Genomic DNA, 24,881 nt, shown 5'->3' on the forward strand with positions numbered 1-24,881 from the left:
TGCAGTGAACCTTACCCGTTTCGCTGAGTTTTCTCATAACGGTTAAATACACTTTGCCCTGCCCCGCCTCCAATCAAAGTCAAGAGAGAACCTTTTATAGTTTTCAGGAAGACAGCACAGATACTTGTCCCCCAGCCTTCCTGTGACCCCAAAGCTCCAGCATCACTAGCAAGCAAGCCCAAAGCTGCTGGAAACTCTGGATGTGCCACTGACGGCTGCTGTCTGGATTTGGGGATGTTTTAAGTTTTTTGAGGGTAGTGAAAGCCTGCTAAGTGTGTGAGTGGCTCTTGATCAAGATAGTAAGTTAAACACACTTCTCATAACCATATTAATTTCTGTATCCCCACAGACACCCCCAAAAGGCTCTTCACAATGACTGCCGGCCTCGAGAAAGCTTGCCACCGTTGCATATCTAAAATTGCCAGCAATGGTAAGTTCTGTTAGTAATCGCCTTTCCATATTTAAGCAGCTCTGTCGCTAAGCCAGATATACAAGAATTAAGATGAAACCAAGTCCCACCTGAATCTTCCACTAAAGTATCCTTTTCTTCCCTCCCTTCTGAGGTATTTTGTTTCCTAGGCAATTTTGGGTGCTGATGGAGCACACAATAGGGACTCTATCCTGACAGCATCTGTCTGCTGCAGTATTTGGATTATAGCAGACCAGTGTAAAATTTCAAACACAGACACCACCACGCACCTAAATATAGGCTGCAGGAGACAACCTAAGCAATATAATGTGTTTGTCTCCTGTTTGAAGCGGTACCTTACAGGTAGTCCAGCAGAAGTTTCTGCAGGGAAAACCACCTGGTAAAAAGCAGCACAGCCAGCCTAGGAACAAACTTCCCCAGAAGCAATTCCTGCAAAGCAAAACTGTTGCCAGCCTGTGTGCTGGCATGGAGTATGGTCAGGAATAGCTCTCCCTTCACCTAGAGGTATTTGGAGCAGGGTCTTCTTCCCTCTGCTTGCCTGGCCCCTGGCACAATGCCACCGCAGGCACGGGTAGCCCTCCTAAGTGGCCCTGTGTTGTGGGTGGGAAGCATGTTATCTGAATGAAGGTCTTTGGCACGACAGCCTGGGGTCACTCAAGTTCTAAAGCAACTGGTTTGTCTCACCCAGGGTGGAGGATGCAGAGGGGGTGTAACAAGCCAACATCTCCTGGGCTGGGTGAGCAGGCTGGCTCTTTCTCTCCAAGGAGCAATGCAGCACAAGGCTGACCTGGGCTGGGGGCTGTGCAAGCTGCATGGAGAGGCACAGGAAAAATACCCTCACAGGGGTAAGGTTTTGTAAGACCAGCGAAGCACTGTTGTTGGCAGGAGGTTAAAAACCAAGGGGTTTATAGCAGCTTGAAAGGCTCTCAAAGTTCAGAACAACCTTTTATTAATGATTAAGCCCCGTAACAACTTGCTGCCTTGCAACTTTTCGGAGAAAACCAAGCCAGGAGGACAGCCAGCCCTGGTCAAACCCAGGTGGGATGGCCTGGATTCAAACCAGGCCCACTCACAGGAACCTGGCACAGGCAGGGAAGGAGAGGAGTTTTCCAACCCACCTGTTGGTGCTCATCGTTGCCCCAGAGGAAAGGAGGGCTAGGGAGTGATGAACACGGAGGGGTGTGGAGCATGCAACACTCTCATTACACCCTGATGAGCCCCTGGGAGTGGGACCCAGCTGGTGTGAGCTCCCTCACACCCCACAGAGAGGACATACATGGGGGATCTGGGCCCATTGGTGAATATCACAATAACAAAAGGCAAAAGTGGTATTTTCTCTGATTTTTGTTCCTACCAGTTACAAGCAAAATGTCACTTTCCCTGTTGGTATTAAATTGCCACTAGGACTTTAATGATTACAGAGAAAATAAGTGATCTTTCTGAATTTTTTTTGAAAGAAAGGGATTAGTTCTGCCTCATTTATGCTCTCTTACACCAGGAGCACCCTCTCAGGTACCCACAAAGTTACCCATGAGTAAGGCAGCTCAGAAATACCGTTCCAGGAAACTCATTATCTTTAGGTTTTCATTACATTTAAGTTCAAAATCAGCTCAGCTTTACCTATGGATCAGCTAGTGCATCCAAAATTGATTTTCTGTTCATTAAAATGCAAAACTTCCTGAAGTGCAGTGACACTTAATTTCACTTTTTCTCATCATCCTGTGTCTATTTTTCAAAGAGCATTTCAGCACAGGGCCATATTTGTACCTATGGTCTCCTGATATTTAAATTACTCTGAATAGTTAACCTACCTATGCAGCATCATCTCAATTCTTTTCATTCTTGGTACAGCAATTTACATTCGGAACATTAGGGCAGCCTTTAATTAACTGACAAAAAAAAAAAAAAAAAAAAGAAGGCTAATCCACTACCCTGGGTCTATTGCAAAGCAAACTGGTGGCTCTTTATGTAATGCTTAAATATTGTTTTAGAAGTACATCTGGAAATTAATCACAAGGGGCCAAATGCAGAACCTAGACCATGGCATAATTGTAGTTCAGTAGCTAGAGGCATGGCATAAAATTAAGACAAGCCACTCTACAATATTGCTTAATCCCCAAACCCTAACCTACACCTACATCTGTATCTACATCTACATCCTCCCCATCTTGAAGGTTCCTTGATTAATGGCACCTCCCTATTCTATACCATTTCTGATGAAAGCAGCATAGCTGGTGTCAGTGCAGGAAACTGGAACTTAAATTTTAGGTGATATGTCACTGACATAGCCTATCATCTGGTGCCAAAGTACAACTTCACAGTTACACAGCCTTGCCTAAGCAAACAGTGATGGCACGCAGCAAATAGCAGGTGGCCCTGAGCTTGGTTTTGGTCTGCAAGTTGGTTTTATTGTGCTTCCCCTCCCTCCTAGGTGGCTTTGCACTGGGACTGGAGACCTCCACAGGAATGGCTGCTCCTTACACTGAATTCTCCAGCTGCTGAGTATCTAGTTTGGTCAAGGAACTAAAATCACCCCGGGGTGGGATTCCTGTCATTTGTCCAAAGACTATTCCAGCAATATATCTCCTTCTGGTGGCACTTAGCCTCATGGAAAGAGCAATTTTTATTTCTGCTCAAGTTCATCTCATGCCTCTACCTTCATAGCTCTTTGGATCACTCACAGGTCCATTCCTGAGTGCTCCAACGTTGCTGTTATTTTCTCTCATTTGGCCGTTGGCTAGCCAAGCTGAACAGATTTAGTTCTTCTCCTTCAAAGTTAGTTCATTCAAGTCTTTTCTGCATATTCCATCTGATGCAATGACTGTCAGTCAAAAGCCCAGAAAGACATGCAGTATCTGCAGCTACCAAAGCCATGGGCAGACTCATTCCTGGTCTGTAAAACTTTGACCTTGCTGGAGCTGGTTCCCAGAGAGATCCATCAAGACTTGCTTTGCCACTGCAGCACCCACACACGCTGCATCCTTTCTTTTCTCTGAGTCCCTATCAATACTGCAGGAGATCTGCAGATACTGTGAAGGAATAAATGTGGATGAAAATATCTGCTACCTGTCTGCACTCCAGTCTGTTTCACTACCAGTGCCCACACTGCTGTACATCACACTCTGACACTGCTTGCTGAGCTAGCGCACTACCATCTGCATCTGCTGCAGGGCATGATCAGTCCTGGGACTGGGCCAACCGACCCAAAATTGCTCACATTCAGACTGCTGAGAGTCATCCCCCTTCAGAGCATCATTCCCACGGGGCATCAAAGGGAGTACTGTGAGTTTACACCCAGAGTTTTGCTGCTCAGCTTGCTCATGCAGATAAATCCTGGTGTAACTGCAGAATCTGTTTGGAAGCTGATGGCATCTCGTTTAAAAAAAAATACAAAAAAAATCCTTTTTTATCAGGAACTTGACAGACTATAGAACAAACAGCATTTGGGACTGATGGTAATGTACACAACACTTCATTTATTACTGTATTTATTATCAGAGAGCTTGTCACACACTCTACTGAGTAGGTTGCACTACAGCAGTATTAGCATACTACCTAAAAGGAGTGGGTAGGTTGAGATTTATACTCATAATTCACTTCTGAAAATCCCGTGAGGATCCTTCTTACCTGAAAAGAAACTTTTCTCTGTCTTCAGATTAAACAGGGACAGCCTGAGCTGATTTGAAACTGCCAAGCGCTTAGAGAAATCTTGGCAGCAAGGTAAAGTCTGAGGAGCCCACAGGTGTCCAATACGGCCTCCAGATGTGTCCCACATCCCCCAAGCCCAGGCTGTGTGCCCTGAGGTTGGGCACAGAACCAGGGGTGGGAACCAGGCAGGGGCAGAGGGAGGCGAGGACATCTGTGGTGCAGGGGCATGGCTATGGAGGATGTAATGGCTCAGGCATCAGGAGGGACCATGACCTACAGCTGTAATGTTACCAGTGATTCCAAGTTCACTTGCTTCCATGGGGAGACCCTGGCAGGAATAACTCAGCTAAATGGCAGACTTACATTAGCTGACCATCCTGCTGGGCAGGAGAGAGAAAATCTGCACCCACTGATCTAATTTTTGTGACCACAGATTTCAAGGAATGTGCAAGACGTGCAGCCACTTGCTCTCCTCTTCCGCTGTTGTGATCCCAGGCAGGAGCTCTTCCCATTTCCTGGCACACTGGGACTCACTCACCAATGCCTCCCAAAGCAGGACTTCACCAGTGCCACACCACGAGCTGCCCTGGCGGTGCAGAGCAGGGGCTCCTGCCTGATGCCCTGACATCAGCTTCCGAGGGCAGATACCCTTCTGAGCCATGCCCAGGAACACTTCCCTCACCCTGTTGTGATTTTAGAGACTGCCCGCCCTTTTTTGCTACTTTTTCTAGGAATGGGTCCAGGGCCTTCTCTGACCAGCCTGTGAGGTGATACCACTGACTTAAAAATACCACAAGTCCCACATGTGAAACTGCACAGATAGCAGCATCCTCTCTGCTGAGCTGTGCTACCCTGCGGCAAATACAATTTTCTTAAGCAATTTGTCTTCAGACCAGAACGGGGCAGCACAACCCAGACAAATCCAGGCAGAGAGTGCATGTGTCCCGGCTGAGCAGCACTGCTGTGAAAAGACCACACAAATTTGGGGGAAAACAGGTTTTAGTGCTGCTAGTGGCATTGAGAGCGGCTGCGGAGCCCTGCCAGTTGTGTAGTCAATTGTTGAGAGTCTCACTTTGTTAAACATGGGTCTGGAAGCCTTCCCAGACTATGCATCTGCCCCTTCAATTCGAGACCTAAGAGGCTGTAGCTGAATGGGGAGATAATGAGTAAATACATTCCCAGGGACTGCTTTGGGAGGGGAATTAATGAACCATTATCTTTTCCTCTTGAGCTCCGGTGGTCCCTACCTCCCATTTCTCCCCTCCAAAATCAAGCTATCGGGTAGTTGCTCGACAGAAGCAAACACGGACACCTGCGTGCCAGATGCGCAGCCCCACATATACACAGCCCCCTCCCAAGCCTTTTACAGAGCTTATTGCAGCATCTCTCCCTGGGGCTCAGACAGACCATGTGCTGCACGATTAAGAAATGACATGATGCCTCCTTCTGCTGGGCTCCTGAGTACTTGCCTGTGCAGCAAGGGCAGAAACAGGAGGTGGCTGTGAAACTGCAGGCAGAGGGGTGACGCCGCTCCGAGAGCTGCCTTGTGATGACAGGACTTCTGGCAGCACGAGGCAGTCAGCGCAACTCCTGCAGGCCTGAACTGCACTCATTTGGATACCAGATAATTGAGGTGCCCAGGGTGTGGGCAGTATTTGTTAGGTGATGTCTGTCCATGGGTGTGTTGGAAGGCCATCTCAGCTACAATACCGTTGCTTCTGAATATGAAAATAATAGTCTAGATAATGTAACAGCAAGAGGACCTACCACAAAATGTGACATGTGGTGAAAAAGGAGGCTCTAGGCTGAGTTGTTCTAATGAGACCCTGTCAACTTTTGAAAGAGCTTAGTCAAGTGTAGGACACTATTCAAGCAGAAGAATTTCTGTACTGTGCAGCATTCAAGAGACAGGAGGGCCTAGGCAAACACGTGTGTGCATGAAAGAGAGACTGGCCGATGGGGAGAGCAGGAGGGGGTGGTACAAAGGGACAGAAGTGCTTTCTTCAGCTCGAAGTATCTTCAGTCTCTACCAATTCATAGAGATAACAAACATGCTAGTTCTGAGAATGAAAGATGTCTCTCAAGTGCTGAAGTGTAAGATCCTCGTTCTCTGCGGAGAAAACACGAGCAGTGTATGGGGGATGGTGTGTTCCCATCAAAAGTGTCTGCAAGGCAGAAAGCCTGGTGGATCTGCCCTGAATTTTGATGCCACCCCTATGTCCTCTATCTCAGTTTCGCCTTCTGTAAAATAGAGGCAATGATGTTTCCCTATTTCTCTAAGGCACCCTGAGGGTGATGTTTTGGCAGTGCTGCAGAATTTCCCAGAGTGGCACTGTACGCAGGGTGCTGGCGGTGTCCCCGCTCCTGCATGGGGAGGAGGATGCCATGTGCCTTGCAGAGGTTGCAGTTCTCTGGCACGGGGAACTACATGACAAAATTTGCCTGGGGAAGGGCTGGTTCCAAACCTACCCCGAATGCTTGCTCCAAGATTTTTTTTCATAAGCCTCCAAGGAGACATCCTACTCCTTTTATTATCTTCTCAGCCCCTCTGCAGTCTATGTCCACCACTGCTTACCACCCTTTTGCCTCCTTTAGGCATCTACTTGCAGACTGAGCCATTTGCAGAACCAGTCTCCGGGGACACTTGCCACCGAATGTCCTCATTATGTTTTACTCTCCTTTTGCAGGGCAGTGTTTCACTTTAATAATGCCAAGTGTTCATGATTAGGCACAGAGGTGACAGCTCTGGTAAGACAGGCTGCTCACACTGTTCTTGGCGCTATTGTTTCTCACTTTCTGCAAAGGTAAGCATTCGTCCTCTGCAGCATCAGGCTATGCTGGGAAAATATCAGGGTTCAGATACACCAGCAGCTCTCTGGGGAGTAGCTAAGCACCTCAGATCCACTCACCTGTGGGAACAGTCTATGTGCACCCCAAAGAGCATCCTTCCATGCAGCATAAGCTGATCTATCCCAATGACAAGTCCCAGTGCTTGCAGCAGGGCTGCTGCCTTTGTGTTGATGAGCTGAGCTTGATCAGGGAGATAGACCAGCCAGAAACTATTCACATTTGCAATAAAGACAGTTTATTTAGCTATCAGTGAAAACTAAGTGGAATGGCATTAAAGCCGCTATTTGCTTAGCAAACAGATACGGCTCATCACTTGCCATGGATTAGCTGATGCAAAGTTACTTGTTACTGCACAGTCACCTGGCAGTGTCTCCGAAGCTGATGCAGACTAAGGCAGCAGTGGCTGCGTCCTTGCCCTTGCAATAAGACAGCTAGAAGTAGTAGCAACAAAAGCAGTTTGTGTCTCCCATTGCTTTTCTGCTGATACAAGGACTAACAATGTACAAGATAAAAAATGGAAGCTTGAGCTCTGGGAGAGTGATAAACCACTTGCTGGTCCCATCATCTCAAATGCTGCACCATAAATATGATATTCCCACCCCAACAAGTGCACTACATTTCTTGCTACACAACTTTATAGATAAAGAGCATCTGTAAAGCACTGGATGGATTTGCTGGTCTCTAAACTTCAACCAGCCACAATAACACTGTCTTTCTTTTCTCATTCACAGCTTGCTTTATATTTGGGCTCCTCACTTTCCTTGCATTACCACTGTCCATGACTTTTATAGGTAAGTTGACTGCTAAAGCAATTTAAAAATAGGAACTTTCTGGCACTGTGTGTCAGGTTAACACATCTGGTAGGAGAAAGGAGTTAGGAAACTTAAAAGTTTCCAACTGTTGCACCTGTGTATTGGTACCTTATCTTCAAACTGAATCCCAGCCCATACCGCATGGTGGAGAAGAAGCAGCACTTGAATTCTGACCCTATTTGTCTTAAATACCCCTCCAGTGTGTCTCACCTCAGTACAGGGCTCTGTCTGTGGGAGGAAGCTCAGAATCTGACACATGAGAAGATTTCATTAATCAGGATCCCTCTGTATTAACTGCACTATAAAAATCTCAGGAGCATAGGGCTGGAAAGGAAGAAGAGATGATGTAGGCTGCTATTTCTCCACCTTTTTGAAAGTGAGATCTGCTTTTTGGCTGATCTATCTCTGTATAACCCCCCACAGGCTGGATTTGCAAGTAGCATTTCAAGATCAAATATTTAAGAAAGGAAAAGAAAATCCTTTGAGTTGCAAATTTTATACATTTTTAAACTGCATAAGGCTCTTCTTAAGCGTCACTTTTTCCTCACCATTAACATAGATTTTTTTTTTTAACCAACCATTTTCTAACACTTCATTGCTCCCTTTGGGCCTTTCACATCCTCCACATGGGTTGCAACCTCCACTTCAGAAACATCGGTAGAGACACCAGCCCACCACCGCTCAGACAGGCTCACACGCTCACGGCATCCCTGACAGATGTCTGACTTGTCCTTGCTCAAGGAAATTCCATGGCTTCCCAAGGAGCCTATTTCAGCATTTTATTGCTCTCACAGACAAAATATTTTTCCCCATATCCAACCTATATCTTCCCTATGGCAAATTAAACAGATTACAGCCTGTCCTATCCACTGTGGTCACAAAGACAGATTGGTCACTGCCCTACTCAACAGAACCTTTGAACTGTTTTTGAAGGCTGCTATTATAACCCCACTCCATCTTCTCTTTTTTTCCCAGAGATCTTAAAAACGTACATCTTTCATCCTGACCCCACAGTTCACTGTTTCTGTAGCTTTCCCCGCCCCCCCCCCCCCCATTTTTTTCTCCCTCCTTTGGCCTCTGGCCAATGTAACTATTTTTCTTCCCTCATAAAAAAAAAAAAAAAAAAAAAAAAAAAAAGAACACAGGACTCCAGCTGAGACCTGAGGAATGAGCAGTGCAGAATAATTAGCTCTTCTGTTTAACATGCAGGATTCCTGTAAACACACCTCAAAATAAAAGATGCTCTCTCTGCACCAACTCATTGGCTCCAATTGAGTTTATGGTGCGTTGTAAGCCCAGATTTGGCAGTGCTGCTCCCTATCAGACATTTCTCATTTTTTATTTACATTGAAGTTTTCTCTCCTATACAGAGTGTTCAGCTTTATCGTCTGTCATCTCATAGATTTGGGATGTCTTTTTCCAGTGTATCCAGATCACTCTGAATTTTAAGTCCTGTCCTCAAGAGCCCTAACAATCATTCCAGATGGGTGTCCTTGAGAAGCTGTTCACCTTCTGCCTCATTATTCATGAAAGATGGTGCAAATTAACTTTATGTGCAGCTGCTGTGGGCAAGATGCATCCCACCTAGATTTGGACTGTATGCATCTGTAACCAAGCTAAGTGCCATGTGATGCCCTTGCAGGCGGTTAAGAGAAATGGGCATTTCTGAGAGTGAAAGTCCCATACCCTCTTTTAGGTGTCTGCATTGAGATGAGATGAGTTTTAAGGAAGAAGTGGGACACCTAGGCTGTTGGCACATTACAGCTGGCCAAACCCGCAAAAAAGTGTTCAGCTAAAGGTTGGTGCTGCTTCCTTTATCTGCAGCCTTCTGAGTACCAGTGATGACTGTGGTAGGATTCTGATTAGGATGTCCTAATTAGGAATTAGGGAGTTCTAATGAGGGATTAAGAAGCAATTAGGAAGTAGGGAAACGGACTGAACTGTTACATCTCAACATTTAGGCTTTTATGCTTATCCATGACTTAAAATTGCTATTTATCCGTTAAGAGGATTTTCGTTTTAGCTTTTCCCCAGGCTGAATACGCCTGAGCTGTGGAATAGGGGTGGGAAGGTATAATTCAAAGTGTGGTACAGCTTGCTTGCATATTGACAGCCAACCTTCTGGAAATGAATCCGGGGCTGGAATCTGGCCACTTATAAATATAATTTCCTAGGAATATTTCATAATAACTTTAAGATCAGTGAGAAGTGGAAAGTATATAGAGTAAGATACTAGCTTGGAGCCCTGGTATCTCATGCATCAGACATAGAACTCTTTTGTTCCACAACTTACTGAAATTAAGAGATAATGTCACTGTAATATAGTGTTGTCAGAGGATATTGGTTTCCTGCAGCTACGTATCTGCAAAGGCATTTTTAGGAAAATGAAATGTCAAGGAAAATGCTGATATTTATTATCCAAGCAAAAGCCTCTGATTTTCTGATAACATTCTGTTACCATGATCTCAGAGAATAACTGATGTGCTGATATGCCCCCAGTTGTTTTGGCTCTTGCTTTTTGTAGAGGAAAAATGTGAGTTATTTTCAAATGTTAGTAAATAAGTTATAATAATATTTGTCCAAAATCAGAGATTAGTAACTGGTAGCCCTGGTAATAATTACACGCTAACATTGTACACTTTTAAAATTTGGTAGTACTGTAAATCACAATATAAGTCAAGATACATGACAAGGACTCAGCAAATTTTCCAGGCTCCAGACTGGTGACATCATTTAAGCCACAGACTGTTTAGCAGCTTTCTAATTTTTACTGGTAGGGATGATCCCTTTTTTTTTTTTCACTAAACACTCCAAAAATAGAGAGAGCTATGGAAGGACCTCATAGACATTTATTGAGATTTTTTTTTTTTAGTTTCTGGGACAGTGAAGGATTGGTCCCAATAATGCATTCTTGTATGTTGTCCAGACTACCTTTACACACAGTGTTCCCCATGGGTAGCTAAATCACATTTGAAAGCTGATGATGACATAATTTTCTCAATAAGCAGTCTACATTTTCCCCTGTTCAAATTTAACCCAGTACTACCCCTCAAGCTCATATCTACACCAAATACTTCCTCAACTCTCAAGAGCTCCTCATAGCTGTCTGAAACCTATTCTTATGCTCTGTACCTTTACGTGACAGCCAGTCTTATTCTTTATCGGTTATGGTTAACATAATCTTTCCTTGCATTTCAGTCCTTCAGCCACTCACTGCTTCTGTTGAGTTTCCTCTGATTTGCTGATACGCTTTCTGATAAAATGGTGTCCAGAATCAATTACTTGGAGACAAATCTTCTGCAGCACCTAGATCCTAGTGTAAAGCCAACAGTCCAGGGCTCAACTGAGGTCTGTTTTAAGTGATGGCAGCTGCAGTCATCCACTGGGAACAACTGAAAATGGCCTGGCATGTTGTGTCCTTTGCCTGATGTTAGAAGAGAAGGTGGGGAGCGGGCACCAGACATCAGATTAGCCTTGCTATACAGCAGCCCTCCTTTGCTATGGGATGCTCTTCAGCCATTTTCGGCTACCTGAGAAGAGCAAAGCAGCTAAATGAGGCCAGTGTTGTATTGGCTTCCATACATCCTGACCCCTCATCTCATGCATAATTGTGAGTCACAAGGGCACTTGGTTATTAGTGATCCGTTGTGGGCCACTGCCCAAAACGGTGTCCTTAGCTCATATCCTGATCACTCGTGAGTGCACTTTCCACTTGGCTGGACTTTGCGTCCTGCATCCCACTGCAGCATTGTTCTGTGGTACCCAAGAGGTAAAATGTGCAAGTACCTCTGCTTCCCCAAGACTCCCATCTCTTTTTTCCCCTGGGCATTGTGTAAGCTGTTGGACACCCTTGCTGTGTCTGATCTTGCAAAGGTTGCTGGTTTATTCATTTGGACTCGTGCTGGTCTGTGTCGTGGTCAGGTGTAGAGAAATGAAGGCAGTGGGTTGATTAGCATTGATAATATGCAGCTGTGGCCTTGCCTCAAAGGCAGTGGGTTGATTGACATGGATGATGTGCTCATTCCGCTAAGTAGTTAAATAGCTCTGAGGATTGTGGGAGGGGGGGCTGGATGGAGGAGGAGTGGTAGGGTTTGGCTTCTGGAGGGAGGAGAAACAGCATGGGCAGTAGAATCTGACTGAAGGTAAAGCCTTGTTGCAGCCTGATAGCTTGCTTGTGCTGCAACAGTCAGGTTTAATTGCTCTTCGCTATAAACCACAGATTGCTATGGCTTGCAGGGAGCATTGCACCAGAAGCAGAGCTTTGGTCTCTCATGGTCCATATACCCCATCATTAACAGTCAAAGGAAAGCATACCTAGTGCTCATGGGAAAGAAGAGAATGGGAAAAATTGATGCTCTCCTACTAGTTTGGTGTTCCCAAGTAAATCAGGCACGTGCTGTGTGTGAATTGATTGGCACATGATGTGTGTGCCTAGATTTCACTGCAAGAAATGCCAATCCCCATCTGTCAACAGGAGGTCCATATTTCCTATTCACTCATAGTGCTGTATTTTTTAAGTTATTACTGTATTACCCCATTTCACCTCCTCTTTTGCCATCATATCTGCCTGCAACATTCTCCCAAAACCTACAGAGTACCACTGCTTGTCGTTCAAATCTTTCCCAAGACTGACTGCTGTCATGTTACATATATGAAAGGACTCCATAACAGATCTGTCTGGGAAATAGAATCACAGCTCCATGAAAAAAAATTGGCACGTTTTCTTTCTTTCTTTTTTTTTTTTGCCTCAAACCAAAATCTCAGTAACACACTAGAAATAACAATTACCTAGGTTCCTAAACTGAAATATATTCTCTGAGATCCCTAGCCAGTTGCTTTTATAGCAGGCTATTATAGGGCCAAAGACTGGAAACCCTGGAAGCTGCTTTCTGAAAATGATGTAATTTGTGACAATTTCCCTGCTGCCCACCCCTGTAAATCTGGGAGTATGAGCGGGTCTCAGTGTTACACAGTGGCAAAATGAACACAAAATTACAGCATTGCAATAAGGGACAAAAAGGGAGAGAGACCAAATCCATCAAAGTCCAGCTCTTTTCAATTATGAGAAGGCTGGTAATAAATGCTTAGCATAGAAGAGTCCACTGGACCCATAGCCCTCATGCACAGCAGGTCACAAAACACTGCCCTGCATCCTATGACTAACGTAAGATCTATAGCAAGCAACCACAATCCAGAACACCTGTATTATGCTATGCAAAGAGCACAGGAGAGGTTCAGGACATCAGCAATGTTCTGGACCAGCAATAGCAGTGGATATGGTGGGCAAATTGGCAAGCTGAAGATTATAGCTATAGAAGGCAAAAACAGAAGGCAAAAATCAACTGGTACTTCTTTCCTGATCCCTTCTGCTCAGTGTAGTTTGCAACATGGAGGCAAGACATTCCACCTGAGAGACAGCACTAGGACCAGCACATTGCGTTCGGGATCCTGCATCTAGATAACCCAAATTATTCAGAGAAAAGTCAAAATTTCTCCTTGAAAACTTTTACAACAAGAAGAAAACAGCAAATCCTTTCTGTCCTTTGCAACTGATCAGTCAAAGCTCTGAAACATGGGATCAATAACAATGAAATTATAGTGTAATGAACAGTTTAGAAATGACTGAGGATGCCACTGGGTAAGAGACTCAGGCAGGGGATTAATCTCATCTAACTTTAGGTATCTACAGCTGCCTGTCTAGATGCCTTGTACAGCCATGGAGATAAAAAGGCATTTTCAGGGCCCAACTCATCTGACCTATTTCAAATGCCTATCTTAGGATGAGATGCATTGAATTTTACAAGTGTCTATTTCTCCCTATTGAGTATAGAGTCTAGGAAACTAGTTCAGATGCCTGCATTGCAGAAATCTATATTTGGGCAGATGAGTCTCACTGCCACAGACCTGTACCACAAGCTTCAGTGCCTACTGCCAGCAACATCCTTACACTGCCATACACCCCTTTCCCTGAAACTTACCCAGCTTTCCCTTTCTAGCAGTAGATTTGAGGGTTGCCAGGATCCCTGGCTCCATAACAACCAATGCTTTTAGCCTCCAGCAACCCAAACAGCCTGGAAAGTTGAGCTTCTGTGGTTCCCTATGAGCTGCCTGGGAAGCTAAAATGGTTCCAGGCACTCCCACAGGCACTGGCTCCTAGGCTTCAAGGCATCTGACTCAGGAACATGCCACGCTCATGGGAGCTAATGAGCAGGAAAGGCCTGGGAGAAGCTTATCGGAATTCTTTCTTTTCACAAAGAGTTTTGATTTTCAATGAATTTTCTACTGCTGATGAAAATTTCCTGTCCAGCTCAGTCAGTTGTTCATTAAACATAGATGTAGTGGCTGAAGTTAATAACCTCTGTACATGGCTCCCATCAGTAATGCCAGAACAACAGTACTGCTGTTGTTACCTTTGTGGCCTCTCTTCCTTCTGCCTTTTGCTTGTTCATGGCCCTCACTCCTGTAATGGGAGATCCAAACCCCCTTTAATTCAGCCCCCATTTCAACAAATGCTGGATAAAAGTCTTGGATCTAAGCACTACACTTCACTTACAGCATCTTTAGTTTTCACTGTACAGCTTGTTCCACTATTTGATCACTTGAGATAACAAACATTCATTTTTGCTGTTCAGGAATGAAGTTTTTGGAAGATTGCCCAGTTCAGCCACTAATTCCATTATATCTGTTGGTGGGTGGCGTGATTGGCAGCTTAAAGGTAATGTGCCTTTTGTGTGTGAAAAATATTTTGTGTGACTAGACTTTGACTTGCTAGTTAAGACATAATGATGGCTCCAGACAGCTATGTGCATGCAGTACTGAAGAGAGCTATTGAGATTGGACTGTGCTTGTTCCAGCACCTAAAGCACCCATCAGCCAAGTGAGATGCTAATGAGTTCAGCATTCAGCATTGTCCCACACGTTGTGGTGTGACTTTCTCCTACATCACAGCATCTGTGCTACCATCTCTACCGAGGGAAATGACTACGTAACATGGATGCCTGTGGTAAATGGGGTCTTATTTCCACAAGCAGTCCTCCAATCCTGCCAAACCTTTTCCTTTGTTTTCAGACACACAGGCTGGACAAAAAGTGAAATTATTCTCCTAGTTTTGGGAATACTATAAAACTACAGGTGTTTGTACATAGTCCTTCACAAGTTCAATTTACTCCCACCACCCATGACCTGCCTGGCCAGAAGCAATGACTATGCAGCAGCATAGCTTCCTTCCAGAGGAAATATATCCTTGTATCGCAGCAAGGTTTATGAATCCAGGCACAGCGTTTTCTAAGCACAGCTACCTGTCTTCTAGTGGACTGTGCTCACTGTATCTTCACTGACCCAGAGCGTGGCTGCTTGGCAGGTAGAGACACCCCCACATCCATGTCACACCCCCATCACTATAAAGCTATAACTCTGCATTTACTCTAGGGTAAAGGATTGTCTTTTTCTGACAGTCCCTTTGCAGATGGTGTTAACTGTCTGCTAAAGGCTTGTCACAACAGATTGCAGAGATACTTTAGGGCTTCTCAGCAGGATTAAGCAAAACTTTTTTTTTTGCTGTCCCAGTGATGTTCCTGTGAAAGGAAGGGAAAGGGACAGAGCTGAAGGAAAAACTTTGGAACTGGCACTGGTAGGGCATGAAGGGCTAAGAACAGCAAGTGCTGCTGCTGGAGGAAGCATCTGTACTGGTAGCAGTGGCTGCTCTGGATAGCTAACGGGGGCAGCAGCAAGCTGGTACCCAGCCTACCTTCCTGGTGCCCAGCATTGGCAGAGCAGGCAGGGTAGACCTGATGGGTTGTGGCCTAATGTTTCAGTGCAGGCAGCCTGTCCGTTGAAAGGGAATCTGCCCGTCTCCCATTTGACAGCACTGCATATTGCAGCCAGCAGATGCTGCAGACAGGAGGTAGCTATGTTTCCTTTTCATTATGTTTCTAGCCCAAAAGAATTGATCTAGGATTGAAAGGTGGGAAAGAATATTCCTCTGCAGGTCTCTGCATCCCCTACACTCTTTCACAGTGGTAAACAAACCACAGTACATCACTGGGACATGGATCCTCCTCCTGAGGACCTTTGGTCAGTAAATAAGTAAATGGAGAAAAAAAGAAAGTGCTTAATCTTGTTATGAGGAATTTGCTATGTTAAGAGTTCTACTGAGAAATGCTTAGCCATTCAATCATACCAGTGGACTTATCTGTATAATCAAAGGTTCATTTAATAATAGTTTAGAAAAGATTAGAGCAGAATCAAAAGGAAATTTTAATGCTAGTGAGTTGAAGCCTACATAAAAAATGTTGACTGTTTCTTAGCAATTTCTGGTTTAAAGTCAGTTTTTCTTACCCTGAATAAGACGGTAAGTGGGTCAGTTAATATTTATGCTGACGCCAAATAATGGCTTGAATTTGGCTTCAGTTGACAGCAGGACTGCCTATTTTGCTGTTTGGCAATACATTTAGTCAGAATTTGATCGGCTTAACTCATGTGTCATCTCACAGTGTAGTCAAATTCGACCTGTCTCAGCTCTGCCCCCTGTTGTGTTCATCAGACTGCACTGACTTCACTGACCTTGAAGTTTGGGGTTTTTTTGCTTGACCTCTGAAAGTTAAAAGGTCAGAGAATGTGTATAGGATGAAGCTTGAATGAACACTGTCCAGTGATGGACATCATGTAATAGCAAGTCATTCTGGCCCACATCTGCATAGATCTGTAGGCTCCTCATCTGTTTCTTTATCACCTTCGGTCTTTTAAAAGGCAATGGTAACCTACAGATGTTCACCAAAGCAACCAAACCATTCTACAACATCCAGAAAGGCCTGCTGAATTCATGTCATGCTCCTCCGTAAAAGTATATTCAGCAGTAATTAACAATGTGAGCAAGTGCCAGAATTTGTTTCAATCACAGCTTGGCAAGGCAGTATCCATAAGAATTAAATGCACTTTCCATGAACTGGTAAGATGTAGCTGAGATGCATAAATCACCTGGGAGGTTCCTCTGACTTCCTCAAAACCAGTGTTCACCATTCCCGCTGCTAGGCTTGGTGAAGCTTGAGTACAGACAGCTGCCTATGTGTTAAGCCCACCCTAGCAAGCTGCACAGAGCTTCAGTCCAGCCACAGGTCCCTATGTGGAAAACTCAGACCCACTGGCCAGATATGTTTATCTCTCCTGTGTGTCATGAGCCTGCCTAAAATAAACGTTCACCTGAAAAGAAGATGCCCTGCTCATTTGAGCAAGCCTACCAGTCTGAGTACTCAGCTGGATGTGAGACATCCAGTGGAAACACCATTTTTTTTGGCCTGTGTTGGTGCTGGGACTTTAATCTCTGTTTCTCACAAACTGGTACCAACACCTGGGCTAGAAAAATAGCTGGTTTTCTGAACAAGTATGTAATTGTTTACATATAATTGAATAGTTTTACAGGGAAGAACAAGAGAATCCTCTTCCCAGGATGCCCTGGATCCTCATGCTAAGCGTTGCCTGTAGAAAATTTGGCACCCAGACTAACATTTCAAAGAGAAGAATGAGCACAGAATATAACTTGGAGAGAACACAGCTGAGAACCCCTGCTTGGACAGTATGTCACTCCCCATAGCCACTCAAAAATCCACACTTTTTACCTCTCCATCTGAATTTTATTCCTGGTTGGCCAGGGCAGTTCCTTGCTCAGTTGGTTTCTGAGAGTCCCTTTCCCAAAGACACAGCTCACTGCAGGAAGACTTGCACAGGAACCTAAAAATGGGAATTGTGATAACAATAGCTAGTGTCTTGAAGACTGGGCCAAGTGTTTCAGGTGTAGCAAGAACATAGCTTTCACAATGTTTGGCTCAAATCCTTGTCGGACCCTTTATATACCTCACCTATAAATCTACCAAAATTAAGAAACTCATTTGGGGACAGAAATTTGAAAGCTTCTACACACCTACATACAACCTACTTACCTACCTGTAAAGGAATGAAGCTGGGTTAATTAGCAATGATAATATAGAGCTGTGGGCTGGCTTCAGGGGCGGTGGGTTGGCTGATGTGGATAAGGTGCAGCTGTGGCTGGTTCTGTTAAGGGGTTGGGCAGCCAAGGAAGGGAGAGGAGGAAGAAGCAGAGAGAAGAGCATGCCCTGGATGAGGAGAGACTAGGAGAGGGTATCAGAGGGACTGGCATGAAGAGTATGTTGGTATGAGATGGTAAAAGACCTTGTTGCAGCTTGATAGTTTGGGGAGTGCTGTGACGCCTACCTACATACTTTGTATTGCCCAGAGTAAACTAGAAAACTTCTAAGCATTGCTGATGAATCCTACTGCATTTCCCTGTAGACCAGACCTTCCCAACCTCACATTGTCATAGTATTCCACCTATTTCTCTGCTCGTTCTGACTGAAGGCAGGAACGGAGCAATCTGAAAAAATTACATTTAATTGAAGAAAACTTGACAGAATCATTCTAAGTAGCTGAAGCAATTTATTTGGGGTTTAGGTCATAGTCTAGATACTTTCATAGTTTTATTTAAGCTGATTCACCTACATAGCCATGGAAAACAGGAGAGATAAATCCACCCACTACACAGCAGGAACCACTCTACTTAAGTCATGTAGCAGTTCCTTTAATCTGCTCTTAGGTCTTCAGCGTAGGAGCTGCTGTCGTCTCCCTAAACAATCTGTTCTCATGCCTTTCCATTCTTACCGTTGGCAAGTGTTTTTTGTTTTTTGGTTTTTTTTTCCCCAATGTCTGGCCTAAATCTCACTGGTGTAGGGGAAAACTGCATTATTTTCCAGCAGGATCTGTCTCATTTGTGGGTCCTCAGCTTTCTCTCATGTGTTTTTCCCCACACGCATTTTAATTCTGCTCAAAGGCTGGCCATGGCCAGGTTTTCAGACTTCCCGCAGCCCATTACTTACTGCCTTTTCTCCTCCAATGCCTCCAGGTGACTCTCCTGCTGTACGACTCAACCAGGATGAGGCAGTTGCTTTCCAAGTCTGTTGTGATTGATGATGATGATGACGACGAATATCCCTGGAGGCAGAATGCTCACAAGTACTACATTCATCTAACTCTCAGCCTTTTCCTCTTTCTCTGGTTCATTCTTGGGAACTACTGGGTTTTTTCTGTGTACCTGCCAAATTTCATCCCACCTTTCCATCAGCCCCAGGATTACTGTGACAAAACCCTGTACATTTTTGCCTTTGGTGTTCTCATTATTAGCCATACTGTTCTCTTTCTCCTCATCTTTTGCAGCTGCTGCATATATTGTTTTTCCAGGCAAAGATACTCTTCTGAGGAAGACTAAATGTCACATAAATAAAACCCCAGATGTTTGGGAAAGCATGTACAACAAAGAACAGGCAATAATTCATCCTTGTGTACATCTTTGTTGTACTATATATATGTATGATAGCAGTCAACTGCAAGAGGAAATTGTAAAATACAGTGCCATCTGGAAACTGCTAAGCTGAAATACAGCAAAGTCAATGTAAAACTGCTGCTATGGGTGCCAGGGTGCACTCTTGCTAACTTGTACATCCCTTTTTTTAACTCTTGGATATTCTATCTGAAGTAAGCTCTTGCAGATGGCAAACTCCTTTAAACCCAGGTCCCCTTATGTTGTTTCAGCATACTATACCTTTGCCTATAAAAGTAGCCATGTTGTCTTCACTGGATCCGAATATCTCCGTAGCCTTGCTTGGGTGTGCTGCTGTCCCTGTGTTACAGGTGAGGGAGCTGAGACAAAGAGGTAAAGGGCTGTATTCAGACCACCTTGCATGGTGCATGGACTTTGACAGTAACGTAGATGCTCACTGGAGAGCTATTCAGGCCACTGTTGGACCAGCCTGTAAGTAGCTATGATTGCAATACAAGCGTGTATAAAAGGCAGCCTGAATACGGCCCCCAGGTCTCTTCTGAACTTATACTAGAAAGCATCTATATGTAACTTTGGTGCTAGACCAGATAGTCTGAATATATCCGTGTTTTTCTGATACATCCAAACTGAGCCAAGGCCACTTTGCAAGTCATCACCAGAATAAGGAACTGAGCTACAGAGTACCAAATTGGTGCTTTACCAATGGGCTCAGCATTCCTCGGTCTAGGGGGACCCTTCAACTTTTTGTAGAGCGGTGATCTGTCAGCACCACAGCAACACAAAGGTGGTTTTCAAACCATTGTGATCAAGTTCATAGAAAAACGATGTTGGCATTTTACATATAAATTTTAAATATAACAAATATAGATGTAAAATATAAAACACGATAATAAGGCATGGGCAGGGATGTGAGAATTTCAGGTGGATGTGTTTGCTACGGCAGTTCTCTGGTTGCGGTGTGAGTGTACGTTTGATTTGTTCACCTTGGTGCTGTACATATGAAAATTTATACTTGAGGCACAGATGTAATGCAAACAGCTTTTAAGTCAACAACAGTGTCAGCTTTAAAAGCACCAGCATGCACAAGAGGCAATTGTTTTGTGACATGATGGAAGAAGCCTGTAACTGGTCCTGGTAGGCTGTTTTTCATGTGTTGATGAATGCTTTCACTTTTATGCGCTTCTGTTAATATGGTCAAAATGGAGGGGCTCCCCTTTATAAAAGCATGAGAGTGGCCCCAGACACAGGAAGAGGATGTGTGTTTTGGGTATTTTTTCTGTCAAAACCCACACAGCTGAAACCTCTGTTTTAGAGAAACCTAAAAGAATTATACAATGCCTGTGGAAGGGTGAGATCTGTAAAAGAACCTTAACAGTATGCCATAGCTAAACAGGCTCTGCTCAACCGTCCTTCCCGGGATGAGGCTGAACACACTGTGACATCTGTGGAAACCACCTGTCTTCAACCGCAAACGTTTTTCTCAGGGGCTATCGTATTGATAACTAAGGGTGTATTTGGTCCATAAGGATTTTAATTCAGGTCCTGGCTTTAAAAATTGTTTATTTCCAGTAAACTAATCTTAGAAAGAAGGTAGGATAAAGGTTGAAATAATCCGCTAAGAGGGCCGCATCAGTGTAGCATTCCGCGGCTTTGCAGCAGCCACTCAGGAGAAGTCACAGTCAGGCTGTCTCTGCTCAGAAATCCATGGAATGGGAATTAGTAACACTGCTGGCTGACTTAGGCCATGCATCATTGTATGTAGGGAGATATGACCAGTGGAAATCTTTCCTTTTGTTTGTGGGCTTCAGATTGTGTCTGGGAGAAATCACAGGCTGTGTTTTCCCAAAAGCTGCTCCACCCCGTGCTCTCCACTGCCTTTCTAAGGGTACTACGCATTTCTGAAACATAACTGCACTGCTTCCATCAGTGGAATGTTAGAATTCCTCCTTCCCACCCCAAATACTCCACTGGTTCAGCACTTGGGCTCCTGGATTTCAGTTCTAAACTGATCTACGCGATCTTACCCTCAGTGGAAAGCGTCTTTCATTCATTAAGATGCCAAAGCACTTAAGAAACTGCCTATCAGCAGGCATAACTCCATTGCTTACTTGAATGCAACAAAGCAGCTGTTTATCGTTACTCATGAACTTTACCCAAAAGCTTAGAACAGGCATAAAAAAGAAAATTATACTCAGCTGATAATGTAAAAGAGATTTAACAAGAAAGTAGATACACAGGACTCCAGTACAAACTTCCCTTTCTTATAAAACACTGCTAGAATAATTCTTGATCGCAAAGAATTAAGGGCTCATACTCCTGATTAACTCTGAATTGATTCCCACGCCACTGCACATTCAGTAACCTTGCAGCAAGTGATGATGTATGCACTCCTATCTGAGCAAATAGGAGGTGATTCTAGTTCAGCCCGGAGGAGATGTAAGCGAAGTCACATTGCCTTGCATTTTGTGTGCCTCTGTGAACACAGTTACAGCAGCTCAGCAGATGTGCAATGATTTATCAAACTTCAGCCACACAACAGTAAGCCTGAGGCCTGTGTCTCATTCATGGGAGGCTAAGGCTAACTGCTTCTTTACAGTCTACCACGCAAGCTTAATTCTTTAGGTATAAGAACCCAGTGCCTTCATTGACATCGCGGGAAACTTCTGTCAAAACAAAGTGCTGGTGTTTAGTACCTTGTTGGCATAAACCCAGTATGATGGAGAAAGTATTAACAAAGCAAAAGGCATTTGTGAAATATTTTGAAGTTACACAAAGTAAACAAAAAAGCTTTGTTAGGAGAGGAAAATTCCGAATCGATAGTATTTACCTTTACTTGTGTAAATAAGCTATGGCACATGTAAGTGTGAACATCAACACCTCCAAAACTGTTGGAGCCATCAGTTATGTATCCAGAGAGACCTGATGTGCCTTCTGCACTTTCACTGCTACTGTGTCCTTCAGTAGGCAAAAATCATGCAGGTGTGGAGCAGGGACACCTGGTTTTGGGCATATCATTAAGTACAACTGAGTTACAGTGACTAAGTTACCACTCTTCTCCTGACCCACCATCAGCAGTGTAATTTCTCTTGGGTTGCTCCAATGGCTAAATAAAGCACTCGGCTTAAATCCAGAGTAGTTTAATTGAAGGCACTTTATCTCACTTTGGGGTAAGCTAGGAACATATGCATGGGCCACAGCACCTTAACTTGGCAAGCAGCAATGTTTTAAATTGCCACAAACTGATGGTGTCCCAGACATCTATGCTCAGTCCCTAGAGAAGCAGGCACATTTCCTCAGAAACAGCTGTGGGGGAATTAAGTCATTACAGCCCAAAGGTCAAATGGCTGAAAATACAATCTACACCTTGGTTTGAAAACTTTTGTTATTTTGCCAGTAGACCAAAATTACAAATTGAAATGTTCGTTTTTCTTTTTCTTTCTTTCTCCGCCCCCCCCCCCCAGTAATGTAAATGTGTTCTGCAAATGGAAAAAAAATACACCCTTAAGCTAATTATTATGAACTCAGAAATATGTTGACTACAATGCAGGAAACCAGTTGTAACTGTAGCTTTTAAAGCAAAAAATATACATGATTTCAATGGATTAGGTAGCCTGCTTACTTCTAGTTGTGGGTAGTACAAAAATCTAATAATATAAAGACACAAAGACATTTTTGCATGCACACACAGACTCTAGACATATACATATCATAAATGTAGTGGTAACAACCATGAAATAAATCACCTTATTACATTTTATTGCCTACAGTATATTTCTCCTCCCATTACTCCACCTTCTTCAGCAATGGGCATAATACGCCAAAGCTCTAGGGAGCATCTTCCCACAGCTGTTTTAAAAACCGCAGCCAGACAGGCAAATGCTTTGTTCCTTCATTCCAAATGCTGAACACAGACAGTTCCTACCTGCTGACCCAGAGAGGAAAGATGAACATCAGACATATCACATCTCTTCAGGAGCAGAAACAGGAACCTTGTGCTGTGGGATAAAAGAAGCAGATCTCTCACACAGCACTTGCTCTGAGCTTTATGAGGTCCCAGGACATTAGATTATAAAACTACAAGGTGACTGCAGAAAAAAATAGAGAAGCAGGAGCTATTCTAGCTTATGTCAAAAGCTGTTCTGAATGTGTCAGATCCTGAAATGTGAACAGCTGGTGTAAATGAGCCTAAATGCTTTGACAGGCACAGGGCTATGAAGATTAAACTGGTGATAACTTGTATACATTGTACAACATTCTAAACCAGATCAGTTATTTTGAATCTTATCTCTGATTATTCATCTTCCCCAGATTCTAATTGATAGAGATCCTGCATCATGATGAAGACCTATGTATGTTCTACATATGATATGGAAAGGATTGCTACATCAGGACTGCCATTTGAAATTGTTGCTTCTTGGCTTATGTTTCTTGAGGTTACTGTTCACTGATGCAATACATGAAAGTTCCACAGGTGGTAGCCATACCAGGGAAAAGAAAATGTTTTGAAAGGGTATAATCTTAGAGGGAAAATAAAAAAGGCTGACAAGTGCCATGTGATGGTGCATAGTACAAGAAAACAAAGTACAAGAAAACTGCTAAAAGGAACAAGGTTATATTGCAAGAACAGGTTTTCAAAGAAATTGTATGAAGTTCTGAGAAATCACATATACATTTTTGTAACAGTAAATTTCCACCAGATGTCTCATCTGAATAAAAATGCAGGGGGCAAGATATTGACCAGTGTAAGTGCATGAGCCTATGTGACTGGAGTTTAAAGATTAAGGTACTTTACATTTAGCAGTCAGGCTAATTATAATCAACCCTGCTGCAATTTCACTGAGATAAATAGTTATATCAGAGATTGATTTCACCCACAGATTTGAATCTAAGCCATACTGGCTCTTCTGCATGATCTTTAGTACTCAAGCAAAGGGGGAATCTGTGATACCTTTCCCTCTGCTGCAGTACAGCAGCTCAAATGTGAGATGCTCAGAGATACAAACTGTGGGCCTGTAGGCCAACATACATGAAAGCTTTTTTTGACAAGGTCCTCTTGATGTCCATGTGAGTTATGTACCTGCATATCTTAAGGATTTGATTCTCAGACCTTTGCAAAAAACATATTTAGCCTTTCAGTACCAATATGAAATGAGTACCCAAAGCGCAAATAGTGGGGGAAAAAAAAAATTCCACTGTGCACATTTGTTCACAAGTTGCTATAGACAACACCTTTTTATTATTGTTGCTGATTTTTGCTCTTTGCATTGCTATTCTACTGCTGCATGGATTTCACATTACTAGTTCATAAATTCTATTTCTTTTCAGAATCTATCAGAAAGAGTTCCTTCATTATTTTTAATGGACTTTTGAAAAAATCTGTCCAAAGACAGGTGGAATAAAACTTTTAATAAACAAGTCTGGTGGTTACTTGCAGGGGAGGGTTTGGCTCTATAGCTTTATATGGGTAAGTTTTACGCATCTCTGTGGGTTCTGTTACCACAGCACGTGGACTGCTCGCAGACACAAAACTTCAGTCCATTCCTTTGGCATTTGAAGATGACATACAGCAACCATGTAAGCTGAGGTGTCTCTGTTGCCCTACTTGTAGATATTTCTTGGTAGATACATACTACTAGAAGTTATCTGCAATTTGGTAACAACTGTGCTAGAATAATCAATGCTAATAAGGTGTAAGGTTTGCAGAAGAATAAGAAAAATAAGATAAAAGAGTGGAGTATAGTAGAACTCACCTGAGTCAGCCAGCCCATGGGCATCCCTGTCCAACATCTGGTAG

The 24,881-nt window shown here is 43.7% G+C and overlaps 1 protein-coding gene across 2 annotated transcripts; it reads left to right on the plus strand.

The window, feature by feature from the left end:
• Positions 1-355: 355 nt before the first annotated feature.
• On the plus strand, positions 356-23,857 carry TMEM272 (transmembrane protein 272). Of its 2 annotated transcripts, XM_056327591.1 has the most exons (5): positions 356-430; positions 7,660-7,719; positions 14,373-14,455; positions 18,653-18,762; positions 23,396-23,857. In XM_056327591.1, the coding sequence occupies exons 1-5, from the start codon at positions 373-375 to the stop codon at positions 23,400-23,402; spliced, it is 318 nt and encodes a 105-aa protein (XP_056183566.1). In that variant the 5' UTR covers positions 356-372; the 3' UTR covers positions 23,403-23,857. The 2 variants fall into 2 exon arrangements, with proteins under 2 accessions (XP_056183566.1, XP_056183565.1); XM_056327590.1 differs by lacking the exon at positions 23,396-23,857 and having other exon boundaries at positions 18,653-19,693.
• The last annotated feature ends 1,024 nt before the right edge of the window (positions 23,858-24,881 follow it).

Source organism: Falco biarmicus, chromosome 2, assembly GCF_023638135.1.
Source record: "Falco biarmicus isolate bFalBia1 chromosome 2, bFalBia1.pri, whole genome shotgun sequence".
Classification (NCBI taxonomy): domain Eukaryota; kingdom Metazoa; phylum Chordata; class Aves; order Falconiformes; family Falconidae; genus Falco; species Falco biarmicus.